At 39.4% G+C, this 13,127-nt stretch overlaps 1 protein-coding gene across 1 annotated transcript in view; it reads left to right on the forward strand.

Moving 5' to 3' along the window:
* Window positions 1–489: 489 nt before the first annotated feature.
* Window positions 490–13,127, forward strand: part of ca16b (carbonic anhydrase XVI b) — an 83,926-nt gene continuing 71,288 nt past the window's right edge. Inside the window, exon 1 of the mRNA XM_061290912.1 lies at window positions 490–1,207. Within this exon, the coding sequence (XP_061146896.1) occupies window positions 1,120–1,207 (88 nt within the window). The 5' untranslated portion in view covers window positions 490–1,119. The remainder of the gene's footprint in view (window positions 1,208–13,127) is intronic.

The raw sequence follows: 13,127 nt of genomic DNA on the forward strand, positions 1-13,127 counted from the left end.
ATTTTTTGAGCTGGTTCAGAATCTGCCTTCAGTTTTTTCTCTTAATGATAATTTAATGATAATAATAATAATAAATTCCAACATTTTTTCCTGAAACATCATAGCTATATTATTATTATCATTATTAGACAAAAAACATATACAAACAAAACAAATCTCTCAAAAACTAAAAAAGTAAAGATATTTTTTTGAAATCAGTGTAAAAAATATATTTTGATTGAACACATAAAACCATCTCTGATTATAATCTACTGTTAACCAGTGTTAGTCTTGTGTAATTCAACCTTGAAAGAAACTATAAGGTCCACTCCAGTGTTTTTTCATCAGTGTTGGTGGGTTGCAGGGCGCACAAGGGGTGTCTGCACAGGGTGCCATTCAACTCGGACCGCCACTGCTCTCAGGAACAGACCAGCGTCTCAGCTCCAAACCTTTTTTCTTTTTTCTTGTTGTATTCAACAAATCCGAGCACCGCCTCTCCACCGTCCCTCCGCCCCTGCGCGCAGGCAGCCTGTCCGCCAGGATGGGACCAGCAGCCGCCTGATATCCATGCATGCATGACCGCTAGTCCACTTCCTGGATGGAAGAATGGGACAATTCCTGCAGCAGTTTTTCTTCACATTGTGCGTCGCAGGCTCCCAGTCACGGATAAACGCCGAGTGATCGCTACTTCAAATCGATATTATCGGATCCCCCGCCTTCTCGTGTGTAGTTAAAGACAGCCATTGATCGCCGCCTGACCCCCTTCCACTCTCCGGGAATGTGGCTCTGCGGAAGCCCGTCGTGGAGTCAGAAGAGCCCTGCTTGGAAGTGTTTGCACACAGCCGTGGCGTGTTCTTATTCCTCAAAGCCCAAGGAGCACCAGCTTGGACCGACGCGGACTATTTTCTAAGAAAGAGGGGAATAAAATACAATACAAATTATTTTTGATGATTGCGTGGCCGCGGCGTCAACTTCAATTTTTTGTGGGAAAGGCTTCTCTTGCACGCGTGGGATTCTTTCTCTCCCCCTTCTCTTTTCATTTAACAAGCTAAAAGACTGGGGAAAAAAATAAACAAACAAAAAACAGCTATAAACTTTGTCACCCATCGCCTCCTCATTGCTCTCCATGAGTAGTCTAACATGCAGAGGAGACGGGAACCGAACTGCTGGTGGATTTTATCCGTAATGCTTCTTCTAACCTTGCCCGAACACGGCGACTGTCATCCTGGTAAGTAGCGGCGCTTACTTTGCGGCACACAAGCTAGCTTTCACGTTTCTAATCTCTGACTCTAGATTGCTTTGTATTTGAATTTCTCTCAATTTTTTTTATTTTTGATCGCTGCTGCACACTAGTCTTGCAATGTCGACATGAAACGGATTTAAAAATGCGGCGTTCAATGCAGCTCGTTTGCTTATGAGTGTGCACGTTCATCGTCATCCAGCTGCACAATGGCGCAAAATGCATGACATACTAATGATGTAAAATGAACTTTTTTTTTTCCTCCTTAACTTTTTTTGTCACCCTTTGACATCTCACGCCGTGCCAATGTGTTACTATTGATAACCCAGTTTTTCCCCATTGTATTTCTTTTGAAATGTAACCAAAGTTTTATTTAAACAGTCTTTAACGTGTGTTTGTGTGTGCGTGTGTCTCTGCATGGGCTGCTTGTCATGATGAGGGCGATCTGATGCTGGACAGCGAGCGAGCAGCCAGTAAAAGACTGTGACTCATTTTATACCCACTGGACAGTATAATAGGTACACCTGGAAGCTGGTTCTGTGCGCATTTCCAAAAAAGAGACAGGATGCCAATTTTATGTAGCAACCAGACACAAAAATAACTATTGTTGGGGGAATAGGTAGGTATTTGACAGCATCGATCGAAATATATAATATATGGAAATCCAGTTTCCTTTATCCTTGATACAACTGACAAGTGTGAAAATGCCCGCAGTGATATATTTTAATGTACATTCAACCAATATTATATTATGTGCAAACAATCTAATTCGATTTGGTATAAAAGCTGTGGTTCTGATCTGCAGCTTTGTTAAATAATCTGCGTGATAATGTCACTCAAAACTGAGCAGCATAATCTTTTGCTATTTTTCGACAGATCTTAGTTTGATTGAATTAAATAATGTAGTCACTGCCAGTGTAGTAGTTCACTTGGTTGATAATGTAAGCAGCGTGGGTTCAATCCCCAGTGAGATGGTCCATCAATGTGCTTTGATTTTTATTCGAACATTTTTATTTGCCTCTTATTTGATTTTGTAAGCTCACTGACCCCATAGTGGTTCACTCGGCTGATGTTCATGCAGCCAGTGCGGTTTTAGTCTCTCTGTCTGTCTGTCTGTCTGGTCATTGAGTGGCGACCATTCCAGGGTAGAACTCTATAAAAACATCAACCATACGATTGTTGCCACCCTCCATTGTGAATTTTAGATTTTCCTGTATATTTCCCCCACTCCATTCAGTGCCATGCTTACGCCGCCATTAGCTCTCGAGCTCCATCCAAAGTGTCGATTATCAATGTATCCTGCGATTTACATTAGTGCTCGGAGCTAGCTGCGTTCTTCCCTGACACACGAGCCAGTATGTGCGATATTCTCAAGAAACAGTTTTATTTTCTATTTGTTTGGTTGTCAGCTTAGTACACAGAAGTAACATGGTATCTGTACATGCGTATATCCACATGACTACTTTTCCTGCGTCTCATGTTTTCTTTGTCTCTCATGGGCAGTACCGCTTATACATTGTGGCTGTATTGTTAAGACTGAGGCACAAGAATGGGTTGAACCAGGTTTGTCATAGGAATTGGCAAGTACCAACGCCAGGGATCACTGTCTGATCTCAAGCGGCTTAATTTTAAGGTATTGGGTACTCATGGAGGCTGCAGATAACAGCCAGAGATACTTAAAGCAACCGGGAAAAAAAAATCTGCTATGAAATCCTATAGTTGGCGCTATACTGCGGCAGTTTGTCACATTCGCAAATCACCTTTGACCTGTATTGTATTATGTTAGGCTACTAGATTTTTGTGTTTTATGTTAGCGTAGTTTTAGGAATCTCTTATTATTTTCTCTGTTTTATATATAAATACAACAGGTAAGAGAAAATAGCCACATATTTCATATAATTTTAAGGAAAATTATAGTAGGATCCCGTGATCCTGAATAGAATAAGCAGTATAGAAAATTCATGCATAGCTGGTGAACCTTTGTCCCATAGATGGTGCAGTTTTTATTCTAATATCCAGCAAGATTCGTCTTAGAAATAATGTGCGAAAATTGCGATCATGCAATAATAGAACAAATGTTGGTCATTTCAGTAGCATTTTGGTACAGTTGCATGGTGGGCGGGATTAAATGTTCACCCCACAGGCCATAGGCTTGTGACATTGTCAGCTGGTGAAATGCTGCCCAATACGGGTGTTCTCAATAGCTGAGGAAAATTGAAATCTTGGCACAGTTTGTAGGGAAGACAAACAGCATTTGAACAAAGTTGCACAACTGCTGTATTATCATCGTGGGCAGCCTCGTCTTTGATTTTGATCAGAAGTCAGAAATCTATCTGGCACATTTAGAAAGCGTTCATTTTTGCTCTGATGTTCCTTATCGTTAAAAAAACAACAACAACAACAACAACAACAACAACACACATTATTGAATGACAGAAACCATAAAATCTGCAAGAATAATAGAAAAGATAATAAACTGGCAGTGGTTTTCGGTCATTACTGAGAAATTTATTCTCCCGTAGTCTCATCCTCGTATTTATGTGAAAGTTAAAAGCAGCAGTGATGCATCCTAACAGCCAAATAACATTTTCCAGTTGGAACATAATTCAGAGAGTATAATTATTTGTGGGTGTTGTCACTGTGTGGCTTAAAATGCCCTAATTAATTTTTCTCAACTTTATCGTCTCTGATCACCGTTGCTGCTCTTCGCTTCCCCCAAAACTTGCATACTGTTGTTTGATTTGTATATGCGACTGGTCACACGTAATCCATTGGTGTTTTCAATAGAATATTATTTTCTTTTTCTAATGTATTTAATTAGATTTCCATCAAACTAACACCTTCTGGGAAATTTTTCAGCTAGGACAATTAAAAAAAACAAAAATGCAAACAAGAGTGCTGACAAAGTGACCTTTGACCCCAGCCACCTTAACAATCGTGCTATCATTAGAAAGGGACAAACTGTCACTGTGTTTAAATCTATAGTCACTGAACTGTCTTTTTGCTTTTAAATGAAATAGTTTCACACAAGAAATCAGTCTGCTATCATGGAGGAAATTGGACATTATTTATTGTTGAGAAAATGAAATTCTTAATTTAATGCATCTAAAAGATGAATCGTTAAGTTAATCCATCCGTTCTAATTATCGATTACTTTGATAATAAATTCATCGTTGCACCGCAATTATGAACAATAGCCGAAAGAAAAGGAAAACACATTTGGTGAGTTCTTCCTTCAGTTGCTCAGTGAGCTGAGGTCCCACATAATATTCAGACATAAATTTCAATTCCACCTTTTTTTTTTTCTGTTCCACAAATGACAATTAAGAACAGTAACATCCAGCTGAGGCTATCTGGTGTCCGACATCATTCAAAATGAATAAGGAAATTGCTTAAAAATAGGACGGTACGCTCTGAGTGTGAAGATTGGGTGAGAATTGTCTTTATTTTTCAATGTAATTTTTTTATTATAACTGCTCCTTCCTCCAACGCAATCCATCAGTTTTCCTGCAATGCCACTTCATCACGAGCGGAGAGCTAAACACGCGTATTCCGTTTCATCTCGCAACACAGTGAGGACATAAGTGAATGATTGTACTCGTAGTGAACTGGAATAGCCTGAAATTAGTGCCACCCCCTCAATTTATTATTCAGCCATATAATTAAAATCCTCAAATGTCATCCCTCAACGTTGATAGCATTGGTAGAACGTTAAATGCGGTTCTATCTCAGATTGATGTTGTTGCTACTCGCGTGTGGCACCAATTATCCTCCATATCAGTAGCGGTGATGCACCAGAAGAACGCTTCTGTCTTAATCAGAAGCCTCTCTGCCCCCAATGCTCCCAAGTTGCCTGCTTCCCTGCCCTCGGCCTGCCGTTTTTATTGACTTGTCGCCTTACAAGCTGTGAACACAGCAGACTTATTTCATATTGCATACCTCAATGGACCTCTGACACAAAGCAGAAAGGCTGACTGCCGGACGAACCAAAGGTCAGCGGTTGAAAAATCTAGTTGAACCGTAGTCTGTTCACGTAATGGTGCTCAGTCAGTGAGGCTTTTCTATTCATTACCGATTATTTATTATTTTTAGTATTTGAAAAGGCAATACTGTAAGTCATGGTTGTCAAACTAATTTTTTTTGCGGGCCGCATTGTAGGAGGGCTTCTTTCGGAGGGCCATTATGTCAACCTAAATAAATGTATGAGCACCTCGTATTATATACAGGAAAAGCTACAAAACAAACTGACAGATAACTTGTTTTCAAATCAGGCGAGTAAAAACTGGTCAAATATTAAAATATATATATATATATTATTAAAAGTGAAGACAATTTACAATTCTGGTAATGACACACGAATTTGATGCACAATTTGTCTTTGCGGGCTGCATAAAATGATGTGGCGGGCCGTATCTGGCCCCCCGGGCCTTGAGTTTGACACCGGTGCTGTAAATGAATGGAACATTTACTTGCGACACCTCTCAACTCGGTTGGCTCAATCAAGACTATTCTTCTCTGGAGTTGGTAGACACTTAAATTGCGCTATTTAACATTGAGATTTAATCAATGTTAATGGGCCCATTAATCCTAAATCTTCTTACCTTGCCTGCAGGTAGCAGCTGTTACGTTGGTTTACATTGCTCACTTGCTACTTTGAGTCCTCTTTTGCTTTTTGTGTGAATACCTCCTCAAGTTTACACTGGGTAAGGTAATCTGGTAGATAAGATTCTGCAGTCAAATTTGTCCCATTTTATCCTTTATGACCATTTGTGCCTATTTTGGGGAATCTTCAATGTAGGCTTCACCCACTGTGAGTTTTGGGCACCCCCACAAAAATATGGGTTCTATATCAGTTATCAGCACAAGCAATTGTTTTTTTTTTTTTCATTAAAACTTCAAGTCGCGAATAATTATTTTCTTCACGATGATGTGAGTGGGCGAGTGTGGTCTGTAGCAGGAGTTCATGTTTTGAAAGACAGTTCTGGCGACCGTCTAAGACACGTTTTTACAGTTGAAACAGGATGTGTGGGAGAATAAGAAGAATCTCAGTAAAACCACTCAGTGGACTTGTGAGGTTGTTATATCACTGACATAATTTCTCTGAACTTGTTTTGCCAAAAAGACTCATGTCAAATGATTATATCACTTGTGAAGATTTTATCCTGCTATGAGAGAGTTGTTTGGAGGAGGTAAGCCCCGCCTCCAGTTGAAGGTACCTGTTTAAAAAAAATGAGGTTTTAATTTGACGCCCATAAGACATTTAGAATGTTTGCTGCTGCATAGTTAAGAACTCCCTCTGGAATCTCTTCGGATAATTGGTGCAATATGTACGTATAATGTAGGACAGCACATCTTGCTGCCTCATGATAATAAAAATGGCATTAGGACCATATGCTTTAAGTCTCTCTCTTGACTCAGCACTTTGCAAGGATGTTGTCTCTCGACCAGCTGCCTGTACAACTGGCTACATGGTCAATTGGGAGAAAACATTGCAACTTTGAGCACTTTTCATATGAGCGCATATTTAGTTTGCTTATTTTCGAGCAATGGCCATATTACTGATCCATTAGATGGAATAAAACTCATGGCGGGTGAAACTATGATAATGCTATCTTGAGATGTTCGTGTTTATTTGCCTTGACTGATATTGACAGTGCTATTGCCTGAAAGTACTATTCTATTTAATTTTTTTGCTATTGCCTGAAAGTATTATTTTAGGTTGGTTTTTTTTGGCTCTTGTTTTTACCATTGGAACAGTAGCATTGCCTGAAAGTACTATTTTTGTTTTTTCTTTGCGCTTGTTTTTACCATTTGAACACAAATAAGGAGTCCCAAACTGAGTGTAACTTTTTAAACCTAAATGAATGAAATCTGTCATGCATCCAAAAAAAAAAAAAAAAGGGAATGCTAGTAAATAACCAATATGTGGCAAGAAATTATAATGTGCTTGCTTTACTATTTGTTCAATTATGTTGTAAAACAACCAGTTTGAAAATTTCATGGAGCACAATAAAAGATATAGCATAAAACTATCATTTTGGTTCAGGAACTTGTTCATACTTGCGTATACCGTTACAGAAATGATGTAATTTTGGTAATTACCAAGGCTATTAACTTTGTCCAGCTGCAACATAAACCTTTCATTGAGTGGCGGTCTAATAAACGTGTTAAGTACCGTGTATATCATATTTAAATATTATAGAAATGTCCTTGTCTTCTCTGCAGTTATGTTAGGAAACGTGGCACTTCATATTGTCTCCTCTCCTTTGATTTGCTGCCAAGCTTCCCTGTTTCATCTTTATACAGTGCTGCAAATAGAAATTTAGCCGTTTCTGTTTTTCAGTGCGCGACTGTCAGAAAAAATGTGGCTGCTGTTGATAATAGGAATCGATAAGCTCGAAGGCACACAAGTCCGGTTAGATCGGACAAATTGGAAGCGTTGCTCGATTCGCATCCATACGGCACATCGGCTTAATGGATCCCCCCCCCCCCTCCCAAAAAAAAAGGCATTACAGAAATGTGCCAGAGGCCACTAGATTTGATCAAAATCAAATTGGCTTGCATGGCCGTGCACTATTTCTAGCGTAATGTGACAAATGGCCGAAATGGCCTGTGGACATAAGTGCGGAGTTTGCCATCTGCGATAAAGTGGTGCATCAGAGGAGTTTAATTAAAAAATAAAATGCAAATTTTTTTGTGTGCGCGCTGTACATCACTAGTTATTTTTGATGTCATTTAGCTCACCGAAAACCCGAGGCAATCTGTGCGCTGAATCTCACTTTGTGTTTTAGCCAAGAGACTGCTGGTCACAGTAGCTTTTTAATCAATTAGAAATGACTCACTGCCACTTCACTCCAAATCATTTCATCTGTCCCGGCCACAAAAGCGACGCGCGCACACATGCAAACTCCATCTCAGATTGGGCAAGGCTGCTCTAAACCAAAAGGAAAACACTGCCGGGGAATCAAATGCACTTATTTCCTTTGCTTCTTGACAAATGTGATGAATGTCCAGGCTGTGAGGCAGTGTCACTAAAGGACATATACTGCTGCACTCAAGGACTCGGCCATATCAATAAATGTCCTGTGTCCTTCGGTCCTCACATCCTCTTTCCCCTTAAACAATCTTGCCTTGATGCGATACTGTGTCAGCTTTGCTTACAGCTGAGCTGTCAGTCAGCGTTGCCCCATGGAGAGTAGAAACAATGGAACCTTCAGGCCCCTTCTTCCTGCATTGTGTTGTCGTGCATCAACAGAGCATGTGTTTGCTTTGTGCTCATTGTTGTTTTCTTTCTTTCAGGCTACATTCGCCATGGCCTGACAGTAGACGTCCCCGTCCATGAGGCTAATTTCCCCTGTCGTTACGACTACCGTCCGTCCCTAAATGTATATGACTAGGTCAGGGGTGTCAAAATTATTTTGTAGTTCCCTAAGGTGGCCGTTATGTCTGTGAAAGAGGATAAATGTAAAATATCTTTTTTTTTTCCCCATATTTAAACCATGAATTGAATTGTCAATCAAAAATTGTAAAAGTGGGCCGTGCAATATGGGTCGGTTTCACACCTGTGTGGTCTCCGTATTTGGCTCGCATGAAGTGTCTCACAATGAGTGATGAAATGATGCCACGGATCAGATCTGACCCTCGGGCCTCGAGTTTCACACAGGTAGATAAATTGGCTTTCAGGAATGGGATCCTAACCTTTCCATACATTAGATTGGATCAGCTGTAGAAAAGCTTGAAAATGCATCTTTGCCCTCATTAAGACGATTTGTCGTAAATTGAATTTTCTGCAAGTTGCTAATTTTCTTACGACTGTTTTGATTAAACAAAACGCAAACAGTATACTTCAGCGGCAGGACAGACAGTTATTGTATTTACGGAATGCAAAGTGAACTTGGAAACGATGCCTCGCAGTTAATCTTCAGATCTTTTGGCTTTTGCTGTCATACTGCCAAGAAGCAACAAACAAATACATAAAACATTCTCAAGCGTTTTCTCTGTTGGAGGCAAAATGCAAGCGGAAACATTTTCCTTCGCGTTTATACTGTACCTGCAAAAACAGACGTGAGGTGTTGCTAACACCTGGCTATTGTCTTTGGGGAGAAGTCACTCTGCAGTAGTCACATCTGGCTGTTTATCATCTTCAGCTCTGATTGGCAGGAATGGAAACGTAACACAGCCGTGCACTCGTGCACCTTGGTTGCGCTCAAAACACATCCAATATGTTCGTTTTAGAAAACAAAAACCCCTTGGATATAGTTTACCAAGACTCTTCTTTTAAAAGGAAACTTTATAATTACTCTGCTATCCGGAAATGACCTACAAAATAATTCAGACTTTTAAAAAAACAAATCACATAGTTTGATCAAATAGGTTTCTGCCTCGAAAGCTATTTCACAATTTCTGGAAAAAAAAAGTTTAATTAAACACCATCGTGTCATTGATATAGGCAATCTATATATAAAAAAAAAAAGTCAAGTTAATTGTCTCTAAGCGGCTTGACTAATTATTGTGCTTTTCAGTCATTGGTCAGCAGTAAATCTTTGAAGTTAATTTACCATGGAAGTACGTTGCATTGTTTTTTTTTCCTCTTCTTCTTTCCTTTCACGGAGACTGACATTTTGTTTGTTTGTTACTCTCACATGCTTCTCCGTCTTACAACTGAAAGAAAGCACTAACGCACCAGTAGGAAGGGGGTCTTTTTTTTTCTTTCTTTTTAACCGTACTTTGACAAAGCAATCAAAGAATTTTAAGCGACGCCGAGGCGCGGTACAGCGGTGGAGTGGTACGATTGCTTGATATAAAATGGCTACGGAGGAAATCTGGTGCGAGTTAATTTCAGAGGATTTCAAGAGTGGAGGGAAATGTGCTGAGTTGGATGGTTTTTAGGAGGGACTTTAAAGACTGCCCTATCGATCCTGTTGGCATGTCTCCCCTTGGGAAATGCAAATGTTTCACTTCTTTTACACACATCCAAATCCTCCTGGTAGGAGAACCTTAATTATCCGGGGATTTGAATACCATGGCCTTTTCCTCCGGCAATTTAATTTTCCAGAAACAAATAGTTTCACACTTGCTGAACAATGACCAACCTTCTATTTGTAATCTGCTCTGACAAGAGATAGCGTGACACCAGTCGCAGATGTTGAATTTGCTAATCGTCAAGAAAAATCCTGATCTGTTTTTTTTTTTGTAATATACAAATGTCATCGCAATACCTGCAAGTTTGCTCATCTGTCAAACACTATTGCTCACTGAAGTTGTGACAGCTGCTGCATGTTATTGTCACAGCCAATTTAAACCCCAGCCCAAGTGTTTACCGGAGCGAGGAGACCTATCCCCAGGTAACGGCTAATCACTCAGGGATTCAACACGTCATCTGTCCCACGCTTAATAGTCGGCGCGGAACAGGCGGTAGAAGGCAGCAGCTCCGCTTGAACAGCCACACGGCTCTCAAGACAACTCAATGTTATGGATGATTGGTCCAATTAAAAGGTTTTGGTTGAGCTGATGACACTGGTGGTGACTCCGCCGCTCCAGCCTGACAAAATGAGACAATCATTTAGCATGGCCGCTACTTTGAGATAAAATGTATTTTTGTGGAATTATGCTTTGGAGAGCAAAAGTTACAATAAGGGTGACCTGTTATTCCTCATGTCCAAAGATAAAACAGTTTCCAATCTCTTTGAGTCTTCTATCTCAAGTGTAAATACAAATTTCAATTGTGATCAGTTAATAGCTTTATAAATCAAAGTATCGTATTTTTTGGACCATTAGGCACACCGTATTATTAGGCGTACTATCAATGAAAGGGTTTAGTTTAATACATTTTCGTACATATGGCGTACCAGGCTTTAAAGCACATTATCTTTAATCGTTAATATGAGAGATTTAGCGTGATTACGCCAGGTTCAGACTGGACACGAATTATCGATTAACGCCTCGTGTCTCAATTGCTTTTGTTTGCTTTGCAACCACACATATTATTCTTTTGTCAAACAATCCATCTCGACTCATCCCTTCATACCTGTCCACTTTTTATTGCTGGCAGTTCTTTTGACAACCTGTCACTGTTGTGACCAACCTTCATTCCAATTCAATTGTGGGGTTTTTTTTTTTTCATATCGCATCCTGCACAATTTTTGTTCTGTAAGCATTTTCTTTGGATACTTTATGAATGCTGTCTTCTGTATATGTTGACCAAAATAGAATTGTAGATCAAGAGATTACAGCAAATGGAAATCACAGTAAATTCCTTGCTGATGCTACTAATACAAAAACAAATACTGCACGTACATTCCTAGAAAATAGAAAAAGACAGAAAGCAATAAACAGGATAAAGCGGCTTTTGGGCTAAATCTCTGTGACTCATATTTGATAGGATAGATGAGGTATTATAAATGTTCATATGAAATTATTGTTTCCCCGGTTCATCTTGTATCGAAGGTGAACATCAAAAAAATATAAAGCTAAAGTCAGTAATAGCCACCGTGGCTAACTTTTGTGTAGACAGCGGAACCTTTTTGAAAAACAGTCCACGGCATCTCGGAAAGGTCACCACTGCCGTTACCTTTTGAGTCTTCGCCATAGAAGTAGAACTAAATACTAAGGCTGGCTGTGTTGATCATAAGACTATTGGAGATTTTGCCTTTTTAAGTTTAGTACACTGCTTACTGGAAAGAAGCCTCTGTTAATACCTTTTCATAACACCTTGTCCTTTGACATTCTGCTTTGTTGTGTAGTTGCAGGACTTGAATTATTTGCAGCACTCTTCAATTAAGTGCTACTCTTCAGCTCATCCGTGAATGAGTTCCAGAGGTGTATAACGCATTTGCGCAGTGGGCCAAAGACAAAGCAAACATTTATTGAATCGACAATTTTTTTTTTTTTACAGATACTAAGCATCATTTTATTAAAGTAGAATCTGACATGACAAGACAAGCTTTACTGCATTTACAATTATCACAACGTGTTGTTATCTTGCCTCTAAAATGCGTTATTTTGTTCAGATATGGTGTAAAAGTTAAAATTGTGTTTCCCTACCTTTATTGAGCCAAGCCAACCATATAATATGTTAAAAATAAACATCTCACGGCATTTACTATGAATAGTAAAATAACGATGACCTTGTCTCAATTCACTTGCGAATTTACTTACTTTATTACTTTATTTACTGACTCAGGGCCTCTTTAATTGAACACAAAGTTGATATAATATTTACTTCTGGCAATGAAATTTGATCATTACCTGCAACATCCTTCATAATCTCATGGCAGTTATTGCTATGTTTGATTGTGGTGGTGAATCTGAAATCCTGATTTACAATGCTAGGGCAATTGAAAATCTGTTCGCTAGGATCTTAAGCAAAACATGTTAATGTGTGTGTGTGTGGTGTGTCAGTGACAGATAAAAAGTACTTGTCGCTGTGAACAGGAGAACTGGTCTTAATTCACTCAAGCTTGCTGCACTGGTTGTTTCCGGGCTATTTAACAAATTGAACTGCGGGCCGGATCTAATTGCATAACGGGCCGTTTGTGGCCCATGGGCTGGGAGTTTGAATGTTGAATCCATAAAAAGAAAAAACATCCACAGTCAAGAGGTCAGCAGCCATCAAAATGCTTTTGCTGCATGGTTTCTTTTGTCCAGCAGACATGACAACCAAATTAAATTCATTGTGTAGGTGAATATGATAACCTTGCCTTCTTCTATTCAAACAGACAGTAGTGTTGCTTCTTTTTTCCGCTTGGATGAAAATGTCATTTCAGAATTATCTCTGCAATGACCTCCGATACCACAATGTGTTGTTCTCGTCATCCTTAGCGCATTATGACATCTGTAAACTGAAATCTACGGTGGAATATTAAAAAGGTGCCGCTTGATGCCTGAGATCATAAGATTTGGAAATCTT

Source organism: Syngnathus typhle, linkage group LG11 (genome assembly GCF_033458585.1).
Source record: "Syngnathus typhle isolate RoL2023-S1 ecotype Sweden linkage group LG11, RoL_Styp_1.0, whole genome shotgun sequence".
In the NCBI taxonomy this organism is placed as follows: domain Eukaryota; kingdom Metazoa; phylum Chordata; class Actinopteri; order Syngnathiformes; family Syngnathidae; genus Syngnathus; species Syngnathus typhle.